General features: G+C 44.7%; 1 protein-coding gene across 2 annotated transcripts in view; it reads right to left on the bottom strand.

The window, feature by feature from the left end:
* Positions 1-22,815, bottom strand: part of KHDRBS3 (KH RNA binding domain containing, signal transduction associated 3) — a 198,473-nt gene that overhangs the window by 62,347 nt on the left and 113,311 nt on the right. For both annotated transcript variants that reach the window (XR_013178562.1, XM_077167749.1), the window contains exons 5-6: positions 17,578-17,717; positions 365-560 (exon numbers count right to left, since the gene is read on the bottom strand). Coding sequence is in view for 1 of the 2 variants with exons in the window: in XM_077167749.1 (XP_077023864.1) it covers positions 365-560; positions 17,578-17,717 (336 nt within the window). In the remaining variant the exon portion in view is untranslated. The remainder of the gene's footprint in view (positions 1-364; positions 561-17,577; positions 17,718-22,815) is intronic.

The following is a 22,815-nucleotide window of genomic DNA, read 5'->3' as shown; positions in this document are numbered from 1 at the left end:
AGTAAATGGAAAACTTAAGTGATTTGCACTAAGTGAAAACCAGGGGCCTTTTGCCCTGGCCACTGAAAAGGATTCCCATCAGGAACCTATCAATTCAGCCGGTTAAGGGCAGGGCCAGCCCCGCAGGCACAGCTGGGGCTTAAGACACCTGACCAAGCAGGGGCGGCCTAGAGCCAGTGCCAGGGTGCCCAGGGAAGCGCCCCCTGGACACAGAGCGCTGCACCCACCTCCCGGCGCCCCCCGGGCTTGGCTCTGCACTTCTCTCCCCGGGCCTCGATGAGCACACGGCCAGCTAGGATGGACCCGGGAAAGGCCCCCCACGCCCCGGCACCCCCGACCCACTGGGCCGTGCGTCTTCACTTACGTATTCCCCGTAGGTCTCCCGGGTGGGCGGTGGTGGCAGTGGCCTGCAGCCGGCCGCAGAAACACCTCGGGCTCGGGGTGGGAGCAGCCCTCGGCCCCGGCTCCCTGTGCCTCGGGTGGGGAGGACTCCCCGGGTGGCGGCTGTCCCTCGCGGCACCCCAACTCCAACAGGCCGGGCTGCGGCTCCTCCCCGGGCCCTGCAAGCAAGAGTATCGGTCAGCGCATTGCTCGCACCCCACATCCCAGCACCGCACCTCCACAGCTCGGAACACCCTGCTCCCTGGGACCCTGAGAGGCGGGGGGGGCCACGGGCAAAGGAGCACGTGAGCACTGAAGACATGGCACCCACCACCGAGCAGTTACATCACTCAGCAGCGAGCCCACCCCATAAGGAGTGTCCGCACTCAAGGGTCCCCGAGACCGACTTCTGGTGGGAACACATGACAGGATGCCGCCACTTCAGTGCTGAGGACCTGCGCCAGGCCGCCCCAGAATCACGCCCGCCCGCCCCTCCACCCGCCCTTTAGAGGTGGGCTTCCTTTCCTCACTCTATGCCCAAGGAAACTGGGGCTTAGACAGGGTTTTTGATTGCCTGAGACACAAAGCAAAAGCAGAGGCCAAAAGTGTAAGCCACCGTGTGTGTGTAAGGCAGACGAGTCCTTGCACTACCCACCGTGTGTGCGAGGCAGATGAGTCCTTGGACCACCCACCCTGTGTGCAAGGCAGATGAGTCCTTGCACTACCCACCGTGTGTGCAAGGCAGATGAGTCCTTGTACTACCCACCGTGTGTGCAAGGCAGATGAGTCCTTGTACTACCCACCGTGTGTACGAGGCAGATGAGGCCTTGCACTACCCAGACCGGAAGACAATGTTAGATGGAAAAACCAGAGTAGCATCTCTCATGAGCACAGATGCTAAAATCCTCCAAATATCAGCAAACAGAATCCAATAATGGATAAAGAAAATGACACACCACAACCAAGTGGGATTTATTCCAGTACACAAGACTGGCTCGACATCTGAAATTCAACCAGTGTAATCCATCACAGCATCACACAAGAAGAGAAATCGGATGGCCACGTCAATGGGTGCAGAGGGAGCATCGGCCAAAGCCCAGCACCCAGGCATAAACAAACTCTCAGCAAACGAGGAATAAAGGGGACCGCCTCAACTTGGTAAAGCACATCTACAAAAACCCACAGCTGACATCACAGTCAGTGGTAAAACAAAAACTAGATGCCTTTCCCCTCAGATCAGTAACAAGACAAGGATGCTTCTTCTCTCCACTCCTATTCAAGACCATCCTGGAACTTTAGCAAGTGGACTAAGATAAGGAAAGGAAATAAAAGGTACTTAGATCGGGAAGGAAGAAAGAAACTATCTTTGCTTGCAGACATAATCGTCTATGTTGAAAATCACAAATAATTGACAAAAACCTCCTGGAACTAATAAGCGAATAGAGCAAAGTGGAAGAACATAACAAATGCTAATATGCAAAAGCTGAAGACCTTCCCTACCAGTAATAAACAGCCAGAATTTGAAACTTAAAAATTAATGCCATTACATCACGACCCAAAAAATAAAACACTTAGGTAGGAACACATCTATCAAAATATATACGGGATATAAATGTAAAAAAAACAAACAAAAAAAGTATAAAACTGATGAAAGAAGTTTAAGAAGATCTATATAAATGCAGAGATACTCCAAGTTTGCTGGAATATTCCACGCTTCAATATTGAAGATTCAATGTTAAGAGACTGACCCTTTCCAACGTCACCTGTAGATTTAACATAATCCCAATAAAAACCACCAGCTTTTCTGCAGATATTGTCAAATATTTTAAAGTTCCTAAGAGAAAGGCAAAAGATCCAGAACAGCCAGCACAATAGTGAACAAAGCTGGAGAACTCACAATACCTGATCTCAAGACTTAATGAACGTAAATTAATCAAAGCAGCATGGTCTTGATAATAAGGAGACACACAGATCAATGGAAGAGAATAAAAATACACACATATAGTTAAACAATCATTGGCAAAGGAACAAAGACAATTCAATGGAAGAAATCTTTCAACAAATCATGCTGGAACAATTTGGAAATTGAAGTAAAAAAGTATAAACTTAGTTGTACACAGACTTAACACCCTAAACAAAAATTAACTCAAAATGTAACACACACACACACAAAAGTAACACAAACCATGGTCAATGTAAAATGCAAAACCATGAGACTCCTAGAAGAAAACAACAGGGATCTAGGTAACCTTTGGTTTGGGGATGAGAGTTTAGATATGACACCAAAAGAACAATCTGTGAAAGGAAAAATTGCTAAGTCGGACCTTATTAAAATCAAACATGTCTGCTTTGCAGAAGACATAAAGAGAATGAAAAGACAAGTCACAGAATGGGGGAAAATATTTGCAAAATATGTATCAGATAAAGGATCTGTAGCCAAAATATACAAAGAACACTTGAGACTCAATAATAAGAAACAAACAACCCAATTAAAAAATAGGCAAAAGATCAGAACAGGCAACTCCCAAAGAAGATACAAAGATGGCAAACAAGCATACAAAATGATACTCAACAGCATATGTCATTAGGGAATTGCCAATTAAAACCACAATGAGATACCAATACACAACCCCTAGGATGGCTAAAATCCAAAAAAACCCTAATAATACCAATATCCTGAAATGGAACAATAGGAAGTCTCATTTATTACTAGTCAGGATACAAAATGGTACAGCCACTTTAGAAAACAGTTTGGCAATTTCTTACAAACCTAGGTATGGTCTCAGCACAGGATCCAGCTATTGCATTCCCAAGTTTTACCCAAATGATATGAAAACTTCTGAACACACAAAAACCTGGGGACAAATGTTTGCAGCAGCTTTATTCATTGTTGCTACAATGACAAAGGTGTCCTTTAATAGATGGATGGATAAGCAAGCTTGGGTCACATCCATGCAATGAATATTATTCAGTAATAAGAAGAAATTAGTTACCAAGCCACAAGAAGACAAGGATGAATCTTAAATACATAGTGCTAAGTGAAAGAAGCCAGCCTGAAAAAACTACATATGTATGATTCCAATTATATGACATGCTGGAAAAGGCAAAACTACACAAAGAGTTTAAAAAAAAAAGAAATCAATGGCTGACACTGGTTCCCGGGAGAAAAGAGGGTTGAATGGGTGCAGCAAAGGGAAAATTTTAGGATGATGAAACCATTCTGTTTGACTGAATCACACTGAAATTGTGCATACACAACTCCTGCACTTGACCAGACCCATATAACTTCATAGCACAAAAGAGCACATTAATGTAAGCAAACAAAAAAAATCATTTGGGAAATTAAGGTACTCATGGAGGGAATGCTGAATGTGACGAAGCAATCTAACTGTATTAAAATATAGACAGGCTCACTGAAGAGGTTGGGGAACTGTATGTAAATTTAGAAGTGCATGTTCTGAACAAGACCAAAGGTCAAAGGAACTGTCCAGAAGCCCTGCTCTAGTTGACAAAACTACTTCCTACAGTGAGTGCAGGAAAATGGCACTGACACCCCTGGACATGCATCTGGAATGGAACCCTTAGGTAAATGAATGCAGATGGCAAGAGCCAGGTTCCTCAGGTTGGAGTAGGAGGTGAGAGGTAAGGGGAGGGGGCTAGAGCCAGCTATGTGGCAGTGGCAGTAGTACCAGCAGGTCAGAAGCGGCAGTTTCAGCTCCTGCTTAGTTGGTATAAGCGCAGAGTGGCAAATCCAGAAATACTCCTAGGTAGGTGCCACCCAGTAGCAACAAGCACACCTGGTGCCCAGGTCTTGGTTTCTAATAAAAGAATACCAATAAAAGGAACCAGTGCTCCTTGGAGAAATCACTGATTCTAGGACTGGAGTGTGAAACCTAAGAACAGAGTGTTTTGCAGTGACAGAAAGCAAGGAAATACTCAAAAAGGAAAACAGAAATAAAAATAAAATGAACACTCTCCTCTTGCCTCATCTCCCAACAATGACAAAAAAGCAGAAGAAACAACAGAAAGGGCCCCAATGGCCAAACCTGCAACAACGTGAGCAATAAGTAAAGGAGCAGTACTGAGTTTTAACTCAGTTTATAAAATGACTATCTATGAGCCTACCCTGCCATAAATAAATGATCAACTTAAAAAATAAATGGGAAAAAAGAGACAAATCTCCCCTGCAGAAGAAATCCAGCGACTTCAGGCAGATCCTCTGCCCTCCAGGAGGTGAGCACAGCTCCTTGCTCCTTAGGTAGGGCTGCACACAGCGACGTCCCTCCGGAGGGCACAGCGAGGGAAGGGAGGGAAAAGAGCAACTTTACAGAACAGAAACAAACACAGGTCAGTCAGCGATCCAGTAACTTCACAGCCAGGAGTCAAGCTGATCAACATGCCCTTGCCTTTACCGTGAGGTCTTCCCAAAATGCAGAATCCCAGCCTAATCACGAGGAAAACAACATGCAAAGCCCCATTCAGGGAGCTACGAGATATCAGACCCGTGTCGCACAAAACTGTCCTGCTTTAGGAGCCAAAGGCCAGTGCCCTCTAACTGCACTTGTTTTTCTGTGACTTCGCTCCACGATAGATTAGAGAGACCCTGAGCAGTGCTTTTCACACTGTAATACGAAAACGAATCATTTTGGGATCTTTTTAACATTACACAGTCACGGAGAGGAACAGGCCTGCTGGGGAGACAGGTCACCCAAAAGGGAGTGGAATCAAACTAGGACAACTCCAAAAAAAAAAGCAAACTCTTACCCAGGATTAATTTAAATTAATATTAAAAACAAGTATCGCTATTGAGTCCTTCTTCTCAACTTAACTGGACCGTCTACCTGCACTTAACTGGACAGTTTACCTGTGTTTTTACTGTCAGGTAAAAGCATACACCTTTACAACTTGGTGGTCCCGAGTTTTAATGGACAACCATTTCACAGAATGGAAGAAAAAAACAGGAAACAGTTCGGGAAATACATTAATGAGTGAAAATATATGGGGAAAGAGGAACATGTAAAATAAGGTTTTGCGTTAACTGAAGAAACTGAGAAGAGACTGGTCTCCATAGGAAAACGTGCCTCCTGTAAGGTCAGGGATGACCAGTTTAGAGTAGGAATCTATACAGCTGGGATCTCTCCCTGTTTCCTGAATAAATGCATCTTTTTATATCATACCTCATGGCTCAGACGCCCACCCAGTGTGGCTCTACTCCTTATCCACGCGAACCTCAATGAGTCTGAACTTGAGAACACAAGAAGAAAAATGACCATATATTTCCCTTCTGTGCCTACTTCAGACCTGGGTTTGATTCTGAAAAGTTCTTGAAGAAAATTTAAATATAAGTTTGTGGGTTTGCTGAGTCAAGTCCCCCAGTCAGCATTCAGAAAACACCCAATGTCTGGGCTAACAGTAGTGTTGATGGTACACAGGAGGCGGCCGCCGGACAAAGTCTGCGTCTCAAAACCAGCACCCAGCCAGCCTCAGAGTGGGAGGAACCACGGCATGTTGGAGATGGCAAGTGCAGACACGTCTGGGATCCTCGTCCTTCCAGACCCGTGCTTCCGGCAGGGCCTGCATCGCAGTGAATGCTCCCCGCCTCTGGCCATCCTTGCACAAAATCGTCTTTGGGTCCCCAACAGACCCCCCAGGGTTCACTGGGATCCAGAAGTCAGATGTCTTGGCAGTGAGCACCGTGAGAACACATCGATGCCGCTGGCCCATCCGTGCCTTATGCTCCTCTCCAATTCCATTTGGATCCCAGACATTCAGCCGACGATCAGAGCCACAAGATACATTCACTGTGAGGTGACCACTGAACCTGGAGCTCATCCTCACGTGATTCAAAGGAATGCAACTCGAGTTTCAGATTTCTTGGATCACACAAGGCAGCAGTCTTGCCAGTGACCCTGTGGCGAGAAGGAGCTCCCCAGAGGGCTGAAAGAGAGGAAGTTCACTCCAGCAGTGGCGCATCAACTGAGGGGCTTGGTTTGAAAGTTCTGTTTGAACGAGTACCCCAGATCATAAGTTTGTGATCATCCACTTCTGACCCAAACCGAGGGTCACAGAGAAGCCAGGAAGCATACTCCACGACAGCTGCATGCCCTGCAAAGATGGCCTGTGCACCCACCACTTCTCCCTCCTCGGGAACAGCACTGGTGACCCATAAGCAGGTGGCATGGTCACCTGAAGCACCCAGTGTGTGCCCACTGAGATGTGGGTTCCAAGAAACCCCACAGCCTTCCTCCTGATGTTCAAGGAGACGCAAGTGCAGGCTGCACTCTCCAGAGGGTCTGGTTTAGAAGGGTGTTTTATGTCGTCAAAAACAAGGACATCACTGGATGGAGTCTGTGTTGCAGTGATGCAAGGGTCTGGGAGCACAGGACAGGCCCCGCTCACTTCTTCATGGGTGATCTCAATTTCTGTTTCAATTTTTCTACTAACTGAGCTAAAACCTCAGAATTCTCCTTTCTCACCGTCACAGTGTGACGCAGCGAACTGAGCATCACCATCAGGGAGCTGTCATCAATGTGTCTGTCCCAGCACAAGGCAAAGCATGCTGAAATCTTTTCCTCCTGGTCTGGTTACAACTGGAAGCCACCGTGCAGTGAGGCTGGGCCGCTCATGACCACATCATAAAGAAAAGGAGTGTTCTTTCTCCAGGTTTCGCACTCCTCGTTGACCACACGTTCTCCCACTGCGCCATCACAGGCTGCCTCCTTGTTGGCGGTGTTGGACAGGCAAGCAGGGCACTGAGGGGCGGGGGGTCGCGGAGCTGAGCGCTGTAGGAGGGGCGGGGAGGCTGGAGGCTCATTTTAGGGTCTTAATAAAACTGCAGTTTCTAATTTAATAGCTCTGGAGTGGGTCCTGAGATTCTGCATTTTTATCACACTACCAGATGATGCCACTGCAACTGGCCCACCATCATCATGAAAAGAGACCAGAACACAACAAGCTGTCTGTCACCATCACAGCTTTTGCATCACTGTAAAATTACGAGAGCTCTGTTAAAATTTGTTAATTCAGCTGGATGGTTTCAGGGTTGGGTCCATCAATTACCTTTTCTTTTGATGGATCATATTTTTCTGTTGTTGTTGTTTTTTTTTTACTCAGTAGTTTGGGACTGTATCACGTAACACTGCAAAAGTTGTGCTGTGAAACTTTGGGAATCTGTTATATTCCTCCAAAGAGTGCTGCCTTTTTCCAACTGTTTTATCAGACAGCTTGACTGGATTCACACTGTGAACTCTGCCTCTTGACTGGCAGCTCAGCTTTCGGTGGAGCTCTTTCATCCTTGGCAGGGAGTTTGCAGTGTGCTCTGTATGAATGCAGCTCAGCGGTCACCAGAGATTTGGCCAGGAATTATACTCAGAATTTATGCCTCCTCCTAAATGAGACTCTTCTTTATGCAATTTCCCTCTCACTTTCCACTGGCTCTGGTTGCCCTGAGCTCTGACCTCTGATTCTTCAGGCCAAAAGAACTTGGTTTTCAATTGAGAATCCAAGCACTGTGCACAGGGCCAGCTGCAGCCTACCTTCTTATCAAAAGCTGCACAAAGCGACCCCATCCAGACACCTTCTTGCAAATGTCAACAACTCTTTTAATCATGACCCAGTCCCTTCAGGTACTGTTTTTTATATTTACCCAGAGCTTAGAGATCAATGGTCGGATCAGCAGGATCTCATGTGGCTATTACAGAAGTGGAAATTATGGCTACTTTTTTTTTGAGAATACAATGATGTGTGCCAGAAATTCCATATGTTTGGTTCATTGAAGTCTCACAACTACCAAATGTAAACTAATGCTATTATCCCCATTTTAAAAATGATGAATGTAAGACTACAAATAAAGAAGTTATTCGGCTCATTCAAGGGTTCTGCAGTAAGTTTTTGGTGGAGTCAGGATTAATGTCTGAGTTTCTCAGCTCCAAGGTCCACGCTCTCTTACCCCTTGCTGTCTCAACGTTCTTAGATTTAAGAAGTAATAATATAAATGCTTGCTAAGATTAATGAGCATATTAGTACTATTTATCACTGCATCCTCTCTGAATGCAAACACAACTAAAAAATTTAAGTCATTCACCCTGGGAGAGATAGATAACTAGAAATTCTTTCTATATAGAAATGTAACAATAAATCAAAAGTCAAAAAGTATTTTAATATCTTCATCATTTAATCAAATGCTATAAATTCAAGTGTAAAACTAGAAACAGCAGAGAATGAAATAAATCAGTTCATAATAAGAACTCCATGACAGGAATGAAAAATTAAACCCTCAAGACTGAGGTTGTATTTCAATATATAAAGACGGAAAGCTGCATCATCATTTGTAATCTTAAGCCAAAACATACTTATTGCAAAGCTACTGCTTTGGCTGGTAGAGCAATGAATAACTTAATAGAAGGAACAATGAGATTCTTTTTCTTTTTGGCTAAAGAAAAAAGCACAGATCCTTCAATGGGCCACAGGAAGTATAACAGTCATTAACTGACTGCATAATTACTTCAGGAAGCTTCGGAATTTCTGCCTGTGTGTTCACGCCCTCAGACGCACCTCAGAGCAGCTGGACTTGGCTGGAGTAGACCACTGGTCAGACTGATGAGGACGTGTGTAACTAAAGCAGCTGGACGTGGCTGGAGTAGACCACTGGTCAGACTGATGAGGACGTGTGTAACTAAAGCAGCTGGACGTGGCTGGAGTTGACCACTGGTCAGACTGATGAGGACGTGTGTAACTAAAGCAGCTGGACGTGGCTGGAGTAGACCACTGGTCAGACTGATGAGGACGTGTGTAACTAAAGCAGCTGGACGTGGCTGGAGTAGACCACTGGTCAGACTGATGAGGACGTGTGTAACTAAAGCAGCTGGACGTGGCTGGAGTTGACCACTGGTCAGACTGATGAGGACGTGTGTAACTAAAGCAGCTGGACGTGGCTGGAGTAGACCACTGGTCAGACTGATGAGGACGTGTGTAACTACTGTGCCGGAGCTTTTAAGCTTTCCCCTGACTGCTCCAGTACTGCTAAAAATGGTCAAGAACAGAAGATGATGGGGACACCTGAATAAAACTCCATGTTAACTACAAAGAATCGATGGGGTTCCAGATTTTAAAAATGTTCCAGTTCGTCCTTCCGTAAGCTCAGCACACTTCCCCTTTGCTTCATCCTTGAGACGTGATTTCCAAAAGCATGCAAGAACTCCAGTGTGGGTAGTGCACTTCTCTTCAAGGCTCTCCAGTGCTCCGCGCCGAGGCCTGCCTTCATGCAGCCCTTGTGGTGCGGTGCTGCGGCTTCTTAACCACCCATCTCCGCGCGGGACACCTAGTAGGCAGGATCCGCCTGGTGCTGCTGCATGCCGGGGACGCAGCACCCCTGTGGACTCAGTGTGAGCTCAATAAAATGCACTAAACAATGAATAAATGTAGATCACATTTTCCAAAATCTAAGAAATCCCTAATTGCTCCTATTGCAGGAATACATTTACCATGACCTCTGTGTCTACAAACTTTGCATGCCAAATTATCTTTCCATCCACCACAACGCTAAGAGCGAAGTACTGTGAGTTTAGTGTAGACTGAATAAACATGGCCAGTTTAATGTGCATATCCACTGGCTGCTGGGGTCAAAAAGTTCTTGTCTATTGCAGGGTAGCACGTGGCAGATGAGGCATTACAATCAGACACACGTAGATCAAACGTCCCTGCCACGCCTGACGACTGAGCGGTGTGGGCAGTCACCTCGGCACTTCAGCCCAACGGGGACAGCACGCCCATTTACACGGCTGTCCTGAGGAGCACGCGCAGTGCCACGTGCACACTGAGCCTACTGCCTCACAGGCACAAAGCTACTTCACAGAGCTCCACTTCTCTTGCCTAACTTTGAGTTTACATACATTTATTTTAATTACTCATGACATCTTGATTCAAACTTCAAGACATACATTTTTAAAATATTTCAAAGCCTGCAATTATGACAGCTGAATAAAGTAAATACTGTAGCATACAAAGCTGCTAAAATTCAACCTGTTTCAAGAAAAGTGTAATTCCCCAATTCTCAGTTTCTGGAGCCCAACAGACCTATGTGGCTTTTTCAACAATTATCAGGTGCCTCCACCCAGAGATGCTTGGTCCTTTATTTTCTCGAACCCAAAATTCTCCTTAAAGTCAGGAAAAAAAATACTAAAAGTAAGATTCTATAAAAGTGCTGAAGGTAAAGAAAGCGAAAGTCATTAAATGAGAAATGTAAAGGCATTTCTGGAAGACAAAAAGCTGACGGGATTAAAATGGACAGAGCCATCAATGCAAAGTGTACTGGAAATGGCTGTCAAGGACCTAAGAGGCCTCCTGAGCCCCAAGAAAAGTAGGAGCTAGCAGGAGTAATAAGGGAAAAAATTAGAAACGGCAAGAAAAACAGAAACCTATACACAGAAGCCATGGTACAAATATGAAAGGCTCTGAGGAGCTGACAAGGGACAGCGTGCCTGCTCCCGGATGCACACGCAATCGATGCCAACAAACCTCCGTCAGCAAGAGCACATGAGGGCAAAGAGGGCAGCAGGCCATCGGCTCCGAGCTTCTTCCCGGCACCAGCTCCACTCCTGCCCCCCTGAAACTGGCCCTTACATTCCACATCTGCACACACAGCATCTGCACACACAGCATCTGCACACACAGCAGCCTTTCGCCGTTTAGGACCATGCTAAAACTAGGCTTAGATTACAAACTCCAGCTTTTCCTTTTTCTTCTAATTGGTGTTTCATATTTGTTCATTTAAACAGTGGTGTCCTTTGAATCTTACGAGACAGCTGAGATTTACTATTTGGAAAACTAATAAATCTTAATAAATCACCATTAAGAACCAAGTAGTTAAATAATAATAATAAAATTCCAATCTCCATTTTTCGTAATTGATTCTTTCTACTTATTTATTTTTAACTGAAGAAGAATCTTTTAGGAACCAATAACTCATCTTTGGCAATTCTTTCAGTTTCTTAAACTTGGTGTCATACGTTAAAACAAGAACAGCATGCAATTCCAGTGTGCACTGAAATGAAAGTTCAGGATCCAAAATGCATAGAAAAATGCAGTCTTAAATCTCCTGCTGTAAAATTACTCTGCAAATTACACAAGAGAGCTGCAGAATTATCCTCAAGCAAAAAGCTGTAGGCGAGGACCCCACATGTAATTCCACTGTCCAACAGTATCATGTGACACCAAAGTTTCTGAAGTTTGAGTTGCTGCCTTAGGATAGAGACTAACTCACAGGTTAGTAACCTGAGATCACAGAGAAAGGTAAATGTGAGGGAACTGGGGTACTTCCCCTTCTAACTTGTTCCCTGAAGAAACAGACTTGTGAATGTGTAAATGTGCTAGCACGCGAGCCCCGCGAGAGCAGGCACCTTTCCACTGTGCTCCTCATATAGTCCCACGCCTGCGCTCGGCCCGACACCCCCGAGCCCCGGGACACAGTCGGGAAGGAAGTGGGGGCGCTGGGGACCCCCAGGACACAGTCGGGATGGAAAGAGGGATGGAGGTGGGGTGCTGGCCCTCAATCTTCCCAGCCCCAACACCACAATTTCAAATAGGTTTTTAAGGAGATAAAGGAAAATATTTTCACATCTGTTAACAATTAAAATATATATATACATATATTTATACACACACACACACACACACACACACACACACACACACACACACACACAGGATATATATACATCCCTGCAGGGATAGCAGGAAGGACATTTTTATTTTGGCAAAACGTCCTTTGATGCAAACACATTTTAGGAGTATTTTATTCCTTCGATAATGTAAAACCAATTTCCTTACTACTGTACATCATTTCAAATGTTTAAACTCCTTTATGTTTTTAAATTTTTAGGACTATAAACAGCAAAATATTACACATCGAGTAGGAAGGTTAAATGATATTCTTTTTAACAATGGATTAAGAATGGCATCAGAGTGCTAATGCGGGTTTTAAGGACTGAAAAGGAGGCTGCCTCCTCCTTCGTGCAAACGTCCTGAGAAACAGTCACTGCTATCAGGACCATAAGTGACGCCCCTCGCTGCGGCGTGACCAACCAATATCTGAGTCCTTCTGCTTTTTATTAAGGAACAAGTGGATACAGAAAAATGATGATTTATTTCTTTTTATACTTACTGGCCAAGACAGGGATTTTAAATAAAACACTTCATGAGGATATTGTTTAAAGTATTGATTCCCTAGGGACGGGCTTCTCAGGAAAGGCCACCCCAATGCTCAATGGCGAGGGTGGGGACACCTGCCCCGCACCCCTCCGTGCCCCACCCCCCCAAGCCCCACCGCCCCTCCGGCTCTGGACATGGTGTGCCCGCCACTGCTGCCACAGCATGGGGGGTGGGGGAGGCGTGAGTTTCCCACCTGGGCTGCAGGAGTTTGGAGATATACACACACACACACACACACACACACACACACACACACACATATTTTAAAGTCCGGTGGCCCTGTTTGTGATGCTAGGTCACCAGAGTTCCTAAGCCCTTCCTGGGTCGGGGATCCAAAGCGTAAGAGTGGAAAAGCAGAGAAGCATGTAAGTGTGGCAGGATGGCACAGATGGAAGAGCACTTGGAATAAAAGTGCAATGGATGCAGAGAGGCGGATACAGGTGCTTAGAACAGGGAGAGATGGTGTGAACAAACTGGGGACAATGGTAAAGAATAAGGCAGGGCAGAGCCAGATGGAGGAGGCCCAGGCAGGGGGCACAGCGGCGTGGGGTGAGAACAGGACAGGGACAGGTCCCACTGGTGGCCTGAAATGAGGACGTGGTGCCGCAGGACACAGAACTCCTGGGGTAAGGAAGCTCTCATGAGCTGCACAAGCCGGGAAACGCCTCTCCAAGCCAGTTTCCTCATCTATACAGGGAGGCAGGAAACTGGACACACGGTCATCCTACCTATTCTTTTTGTTTTGTTTTTTTGCATGGGCAGGCACTGGGAATCGAACCAGGTCTCCAGCATGGCAGGTGAGAGCTCTGTCACTGAGCCACCATGGCCCGCCCCTACCTGTTCTTTTAAATGTCCAGCTCAAGCCCCAGCCTTGCCATGGTGAGCCCACACTTAGAAAGTGAATTCCTGCAACTCAGACGTCTGCTAGGTCCCTCCCGGGACAGCATGTTTCTCACCCCTTTCATCTGCTTTACCACCAGAGCAGGAGGGCCTGGGCTGCAGAGACCCAAAAGACAGTGAGAAATGACACAGGGAGATTTTTGTTATTTTTGTTTTGAAACAGAAAGAGGAAAAAAAATAACAAACATGCTCACAATCGGAACCAGAGGACAACGACACAGACTTCAAAGGGATGAGCCCTGTCATCAAGGGGCCAGAAAGGGACACACTGTCGGATGAAAAGAGAAGATAAATGAGCTCTCTGCACTGAACAAAAGGGAGTGCTTCCACACACCGGCTTATGTTGTGAACAATTTCACTAAGAATTAGTGTTAACCTGCTAAGGAAGAAAGAAATGCCTTGGACTTCTAGACTCTATACAATGTAGGATGACAACGCAGTTGGCTCAATTTCCTTCGAATTGCACTGAAAATTGGAGGGGACAGAATGCGAAAGAGAGACGGCTAACAGGTGGCATGACAGGGTGAATGCTCTGGACCCCGGGCCCGGCGAGGTTGGGGCAGCGTGTGGGTGCATCCGGCCCGAGCGGCCCCGGGGTGCAGGCAGGCTGAAGAGAAGGCCACAGCGGAGGGCGCAGGGCAATGTCCCCATCTGCCCGCACAATTCCCTCTGTAGGTGCTGAGGACGCAGTGGGCGCAGCTCGTCCTCAGTCCATCCACCTCAGGCAAGAGGAGCAGAAAGCTCAGGAGGAAGGGCCCCCACTCTTGGCGAGCTGAGGGAGGCTGTCAAACAAGCTGGCCAGGAGAAGACTGGCCCGCAGGGTGACACGGTGACAGGTGGGGGTGCGGACCCCCCTCAGGCTCCGGGGAGCGCCCCCAGGCCGAGACCCTGCCACCGGCCCAGCCTCCATCCTGGACCTCCCAGGGCACCTCATGGGGAGCGCTGGAGGCCGGCTGGACAGCTCGGGGATCCGGCCACCAAATGCACTGCTTCTCCCACGTACTCTGCTGTTCCTTAGGGACGTCACGGCTGAGAGTCAAACCCTCTAGGGTCCGCCTACGAACGCGCTCCACGGGCCACGGCGCCAAGGAGAAGGGCCCTGAGCTGTGCCTTCAGCCACTCGTGCTCATCAGCCTCCAACAAACATCCAGGAAGGAGGGTCCAGGAGAGAACTGGGAGAAGTCTGCATGATGCCCATGCTGACCAAGCGCCTCCTGTGGGCCAGGCCCCGAAGCCCCTCCCCGGGAACGCCACAGCTACCCTACGCCGCCCTGACCCACGGCCGGGGGAAGCCAGGCTCCCAGCTAAGCGAGAGAACTGGGAACCAAAAGCCCAGGCCTTTTCACCACATCCTAAAACCTCCCATAATCTACAAACGCGATAATTCATTCCTCATCAATCAATTTCTTGTATCAGGTCGTTCAAAACACCATTCCCATGAAAACGGCAGTTTACGACAAAAATTTTCTAGACCTTTTTCATATCTGAGTTTCAAAGCAGAAACCACAGTCATTCTGCTAAAATATGCACAGAAGCACTGCAATTGCAGCTGTGCATCTCTCTCACTGTTACTCTCCTGCTTCTCCACACTCCTCGCTCTGAGCAGCGCGCTGCTCCAACCAGACGAGGCTGAATCAAGCTTACTGAAGTCCTGTGGATTGTCGTCACAACTCTCATGATGCATCTTCTCTTCTCGCCCCTGCGCTGTCAAATCCAGCTGTTCGCCTTTGCCACCAACTAGCTTCATTTTGTAAATTCAGTAAATACCCCTCAAGAGGATGGGTTTCTAGATCATTATGCCTTCCTCTTGCCGAGTGCCACTTACAGCAGACAGTTCTGACGACATCTGCTTCACACCATTCCCATGGGACCTCAAAACACTTCAAAACTAATCTTCAAAGCATCTGCTACAGGTGAGTGTCCGAGCTACGCAGATAAATGAATTGTCTAAAATTCTACAGCAGACAGGAACCCTTGGTGCAATTCCATGCTCCCAGTGGGTGAATAACCAGGTACTGCTGATGGTGGGGAAGGGATTGCGGGAAAAACAAATAGAATCAGGCTGATCAAAGGTCCTGATTGCCCAGGCCAGCCTAATAGCTAACTCGGGACAAAACCACTGTATTAAGCATCCAATACTGGTCTACGTGAAGGAAAGGCTCAGTCTCAGCGTTCCTCTTTTCTTCCTGCGGTGCCTGGTCTCAAACGCCAGGCGGCGAGCCTCGCTGCCTGCCTTCTACTGCAGGGGAGCCAGGTGGGCCAGAGCAGAGCAGAGCAGACACAGAGAAAATCGACAAAAAGCTAGTCCGCTGTTGTTACCAGACGAATGGGATGGAGCAGTATCCTTGCGAGTTAAGAAAATCTAGCAAAGATTTCCACAGCAAAGAATGAAAAATTTCTACCTTCCTCATCTCTTAATAATATAACACTTTCAAGCTCATCTAAAAACTGACAGCTAAGTTAGAAATTATCTTCAAAAAAATTGTAGGTCTGGTTTAAGGACGAGGGCATTGGGGTATACTCTCTTCACTAAACTTTCTACAGGAAGAATATTTACCCTGTACTTTTATTTTACAAAAAAGAAGCAGGTAGGTTGCTGGCATATAAGTATCCAGTCTGGTAGGGATATGTTCTCTTTTTTGTTTTATTTATCTATATGCATTTTCTGCTCATCTTTTTTTGGGTGATATCTAGAGACAAATGTCTGATCGGAGTTTCTATTATTTTAAAGAGGGACAGACAGAATTCCTTGTTGGGAGGTCTTCACCCGTTATGTCATCAAAAAGCACCTCTTCTATTATGAACACACATGTAACACACAGCGTACACGTAAATTGGTGAGGTAAGAAAAACAGAACAAGGGTGGAGTCTCCTTTATAAAAACTTTAAAATGTATATACTGCCATTTAACCAAAGATAAAAACTGATTTGGCAAGTGAAGCAGGCTGACAAAGGCTGACTATCCACTCCTATTTCCTGGAACGTGTAAATGTGACCTCATTTGGAAAAAAAGGTCTTTGTTGTGATTAAGTAAAGGGTTTTGAGATAGGGAGGTTGTTCAGATTTCTGAGTGGGCCCTAAATGCAATCTCACATATCTTTACAAAAGGGAGGCAGAGGCAGACTAAGTCAAGAACTAAAGAGGAGAAAACGATGTGACGCTGGGAGGCAGGGACTGGGCTGTGTGGCCACAAGCCACGGAACATGCCGCAGCCGCCAGAAGTTACAATAGGCAAGGAGAGACCCTCCCCAGGGACCTCGGAGGGAGCAGGCGGGTCAACCTCCTGATTTGGCCCAGCAGTATCAACGATGGCTTTGTAATTCTTCAGATACTGCTGTGATCGCCAGCATTTAATAGGGGACTTGACGTCTTTTAATTCTCCCAAATGAACCTGGAGATCCAGAAGAACACTATTTTAAATCACTGCATGTAGGAGTCAACTATCATAGACACCAGTTTAAATTAAAAAATTTCTTTTTTCCACTGACTTTTTTGGAGGCAAAAAGATTTTAAAATTAAAATAATTTCCTAATTAAATTCAACATAGTTATTAAAGATTTATAGCTTCCTTAAATCATTTTTCGTATTAAAAGTAGCCCTCAACCCAGAGACATAAATAAAAACTATGTTTCTGGCACCAGCTCAGCTGGTTTCAGATCCCACAAACCATTTACAGTAAATAAAATGACAACAGGCATTTGGACACCCACTTTGTGCCAGAAACACAGGTCTCACGCCGGGGATGTGGCAATGAGCAAGCCGGGGTGGGGGGAAGCCCACTTCAGACTCCCCATCGGCACCTCGGTGCCCTGGCTGCTCCGATAACAACCCTCTCTTTAAAGAATTAAGGCGCTACCGACAGAGGATTAATTAAATTGTCTAAAATCATCAGCCAGTAAGTGGTAGAGGTTGAATTTAAGCCCAGGAACATCTCATTCAAAAGTGAACAGCCTTAAGGACCTGACCTTGTCTGAATATATTATCACAGGATGTGTACTGATAAACCGATAGAGCTGTTTTTAGATATGAGTAAACGAAACACAGAACTGCTGCCATGGAACCCGAACCAGAGTCACTAACGACACCTACCTGGTTATGGCTGTGGCCGGCACACCACGTGTGCGCACAGGGGGCTTCCCTCGAACCACTGGGACGTCGGCATTCTCTGAGCCGCCATTCAAGTACGTTAATTCCTGCAGCTGTGCTTGCCTGATTTCATCATTATAGTCCTACACAGAAAACAAATGATACCACAATTCACATCATATTAAATGTACAAAAGTAGTTAGGGCAAAAATAAGTTTTACTATAAGAAAGGACTGGGAAAATAGATCTTAAAAAAAGATTTGGGTGAGGTTCTGTAATTATCTCTAATTCCTTTCCCACGATATACGTTTCAAGTGAAACCTTTATAAGAAAATTTAAACACAATGTAACTGATATATGGGCGTTTTAAATTCACAATTCAACTCAACTAACAGTTCCTGAGCACCTAGGATGGGGCAAGTGACTACCAACATGAGTACCCCACGGTGCACACAGCCAGGGGACTCCCAAACGAGCAGAGGGGAAAAACCTACACACAACAGAAGAGCTGCTCTGAAATTAAGAAGTGTGCACAACTTCTCCCTGTAATTTCCATCTGGATATTGCACAAATAGCCCCAAATCCACATTTAAAAACCCACTCTTCATCGCTTTACTTTATTGTCCAGATGTTCAACTCGGAACCTTTGGGGATTATCCACGACCCCTCACTGTTCCACCCCACTCCCAACTTCATTCAGAAATCCTAAACAAAAGTGTGCAAAATCTATAAATGCTGGAGGTTACTCTAATGCAAGCTTCAGTTACACATTGCTACCTATCATAATTGGCCAAATCCCAACCAAAACCATTCCTGCCAATCCTAAAGAATACCAAGGGCATCATTATATAAGATTCTACAAAGGTTCCATGCATTAGCGTAACTCTTCAGAACCTACAACCTTCAGATGGCTCCCTGGACCAGATAAGTCCTGAAGTGCAGAGGGGACAGCCTCTCCAGAACATCAACTAGTTCCATCCCCCTAACCTATATTAGCGACAGCTCCTTCTAACATGAAAAAGTTAGAATGAGCACAGCCCAAATACCCTAAAGAGTGGGAGAAAGCTCAAATGATAGTGGAGTTATACAGAGAAGGTAGGGTTTAACAAATGAATATGATTGCTGAATCATTATACCGATATTTCTTTTAGACTCCAATACCTTAGAGCAGCTAGAAATAAAAAAATAAAATTATGAAATTGTAACCCACATCAAACTCTAAAATCTGTTCTACAACTAATTGTTGAGATGTACTCTGCATTTATTGCATTTACGTATATATGTTATTTAAAGAGAAGGAGAAGTATAACAGAGAAGATAGCATTTAACAAATGAGTATGACTACTGAATCATTATATTGGCATTTCTGATGGTCTCCAAAGTCTTGGAACAGCTAGAAGAAATAAGTGAAAAGTCATGGAACTGTAACCCATGCAAACTTTAAAATCTGTTCTATAAATACTTGTTAAAATGTACTTGGACATTTATTAGCTTTTGTCTATATATTATATTTCACAATTTAAAAATAGTAAAAATAAATAAATGAATAACTAAAATTATGGCCTGTGTATGTGTGTTCTAAAGGGAAGCTTAGGGTATGCAATCAGAAAGAAAGATGTCCAACTGAGACGTGGGTACCAAGAGCGCTCTCTACAGGAACGGCCTCCGAGGACGGGTATAAACTAACAAATAGAAGGTGGCAGGGGAAGAGCACATCTCAAGATCCAGGGTACTGGTGTGGCCAGGCAGCCAGAAGAGGTGCGAGTGGCTGAATTACAGAAAACCATCAGTGGTGGCAGCCGGGACAGGAGGGGCTGGGGTTGGGGTGGGGCAAGCACTGAGGGGCAGGGGCCTAATCATTCCGTCTTAAGGGACCTGATGAGTGACTGGACTTACGGGCTCCCCACCCTCAACAGTTTGATGGCACATTCAGGTTTACGCTCTGGAAAGATCCTCTTCGCCAGCATGGACGGCACCCAAGAGTGGCGGCGAGAACGCACAGAACACCCCACCCTAAAGTATGCCTCCAGGACACACGCCAGACGCTGGGACAGACGGCAGAGCCATGCAGGCTAAGAGGACTGAAGTCACACACAGTGCATTCTCCAGCCAGAATGGATTAAACCAGAATCAGATTCAGGAGGAAATCTGGGAAATTCACAAAAAAGGCAGGAAGTAAGCAACACACTCCTGAATACCAATGGATCAAAACCGAAATCACTTTAAAAATTAGAAACTTTTAACATGGGAAAAGAACAAAAATGCATCACACCAAAATATAAGGGATGAAGCTTAGGCAGCACTCAAAGGAAAATGTATACCTTTAAACACCTATATAAAAAAGAATGGAGGCAGGCCACAGTGGCTCAGCAGACAGAGTTTTCACCTGCCATGCCGGAGACCCGGGTTCAGTTTCTGGTGCCTGTTCGTACAAAAAAAAAGAATGAAAAATTTAAAATGAATACCCTAACCTTTCACCTTAACAAACTTAAAAAAGAAAAGCAAACTGAACCCAAGGTAAACCGAAGAAAAATGATAAAGGTTAGAGGAAAATTAAATGGAGAACAGAAAACAATACAGAAGAAAAAAACAAAAGTCAGATTGTTCAAGAGATTGACAAAATTGAAAAACTTTAAGCTAGATTTACCAAGAATAGAAGAGAGAAGACTCAGATTATTAAAATCAAGAAAAAAAGAGGAGACATACTAGTACTTTAAAGAAATAAAAAAAGTATTATAAGGGAATGCTGTGAACAGCTGCATGCCAACAAATCAGATCACTTTGATGGCAAGGAAGTCCACAGGAAGACAAAACCACCAGCACCAACTCAAGGAAAAATACAGAGTCTGAACGGGTCTTGTAACAACAGATTGAAATGGTGATCAAAAACTTCTCACAAACAAAACAGAACAAAACGAGTGAACAACAACAACAAAAAAACAAAGGACCAGAAACTTGACTGGTGAACTCAATCAAACACTTAAAGAAGAAGTAATGCCAATCTTCCAAAAATTCTTCCAAAAAACTGAAGAGGAAAGTACACTTTCTAACTTAATCTAGGAGATCAGTATTACTTGAGCAAAAAAGAAAAAATGTAAACTACAGACCAATATCCCTTACAGATACACAGAAAAATTCCTCAAAAAATGCTAGCAAACCAAACCCATCAGCATCTGTTTCAGTCTGCTAAAACTGCCAGAATGCAGCACACACCTCAGTTGGATAGGCTTTTAATAAGGGGATTTATTCAGTTAAAAGCCTAAAGCTCCTCAGAGGAAAGGCAGCTAGTTTTCATCTGTGTTTCTCTGTCACAACATAGGAAGGTGCCCAGTGATGCCTATGTCCGCTGGCCTCCTCTCCTGGCTTCTGGGTTCCAATGGCCTTCCCTGGGGCCATTCTTTTCCACATCTCCAAACGTGTGGGCTGAGCAGCGAGTGCTGAGATGAGGTGTGCTAGTTCCCTCCTGACCCCTCTCTTATCAGCCTCCAGTTAATTACATTTAATTAAATTAAGTCTCACTCATTGCAGAAGGCCCCGCCCCTTAGCTGACTGCAGATAATCAGTCACAGATGAATTTCACATGCTGATGAGTCACGTCCACAGCAGCTGAACCAGGCACCACCACCTGGCCAAGCTGACACCTGACCCTCAATACCACAGAGGATTACACAACAGGACTGAGTGGAATTCATCCAGGGATTTCAAGTTTAGTTTACCTTCTTAAAAACAATTAATGTAATACCACAATAACATAAGGTCAAAAAACACATGACCATTTCAATAGACACAGACAAAATACTTAACAGATGTCACCACACTTTTATGATTAAAAACACTCAACCAACTAGGAAAACTCACAGTTAGCATCATATTTGATAGCAAAAGAGTAAATACTTCCTCCTAAGGTTAGTAACAAGACAAGGATGTCTGTTCCTATCATTTCTACCCAATATTGTACCCGAGGTCCTAGCATGGTAATTAGGCAAGAAAAAGTAAGGATGCATTCACATATGATATAATCTAAGACACAGAAAATCCTAAAGAGACTTCCCCACCATACACAAACGGCTAAAGCTAATAAATGGAGTTTAACAAGATTGCAGAATACATGATCAATATACAAAAATCAATTCTATTTCTACACAGTAGCAAGGAATAATCCAAAAATGTCATTTAAAAACAACTGCAATTACAATAGCATCTAAAATAATAAAATCCTTAGGAATACATTTAAAAGAAGAAATGTAAGGGTAATACACTGAAAACGACAAAATACTGTTGAAAGAAACTTTCAAAAGATCTAAACAAATGGAAAGTCCAGGTGTTCATGGACTGGAAGACTTGATACTGTTAAAATTGCAACTCTCCCCAAACTGATTTACAGATTCAAAATCCCCAGATGGAATTCTTGGCAGAAATGAACAAGAAGGTCCTAAAATTCACACACAAGCACAAGGGACCCAGATTAGACAGAACAATCTTATTAAAGAAAAACAACAGTGGAGACCTAACACTCCAGATTTCAAACCTTACTGTAAGGCTACAGCAACCGAAACTGTGGGGTACTGCATACAGATCAATGCAACAGAAATGGTGAAAGTCCAGAAATAATTTACAGCCAACTGCTATCTGCAAAGGGTTCAAAGACCATTCAGTGGGGAAAGACTAATCTTTTCAACAAACAGTGCTAGTGAAATGGCACATCCACATCAAAATAATCAAGTGGGACCGCTACATAAGGTCACACAAAGTAACTCGAAATGGATCAAAGACCAAAATGTAAGAGCTAAATCTATAAATCTCTTAGAAAAAAGGCGAGAGTAAACTTTCGCCATCTTGGGTCAGCCAATGAGTTCTTCGATACAGCACTAAAAGCACAAGTGAAAAAAAAACTGGACTGAATTGAAATAAAAACTGTTGGCTGCAAAAAAAAATCATCAAGAAAAATACTGGGAGAAAATATTTGCAAATAATATATCCGATAAGGGATTTGTACCCAGAACATCAAAAGAACATTTGTAGTTCAATAGCAAATGGGCAAATAATCCAATTTAAAAGGGACTAAGGATCTGAACAGGCATTTCTCCAAAGAAGCATTAGAAACAGCCAATAAGCACATAAAAATACGCTCAACATTAAAAGTCATTAGGGAAATGCAAATCAAAACTACAACGAAGGGCAGGTCACAGTAGCTCAACAGGCAGAATTCTCACCCACCATGCTGGAGAACTGGGTTTAATT

This window comes from Tamandua tetradactyla, chromosome 6 (genome assembly GCF_023851605.1).
Source record: "Tamandua tetradactyla isolate mTamTet1 chromosome 6, mTamTet1.pri, whole genome shotgun sequence".
In the NCBI taxonomy this organism is placed as follows: Eukaryota; Metazoa; Chordata; class Mammalia; order Pilosa; family Myrmecophagidae; genus Tamandua; species Tamandua tetradactyla.
This window is presented reverse-complemented; position numbering and strand designations above follow the sequence as displayed.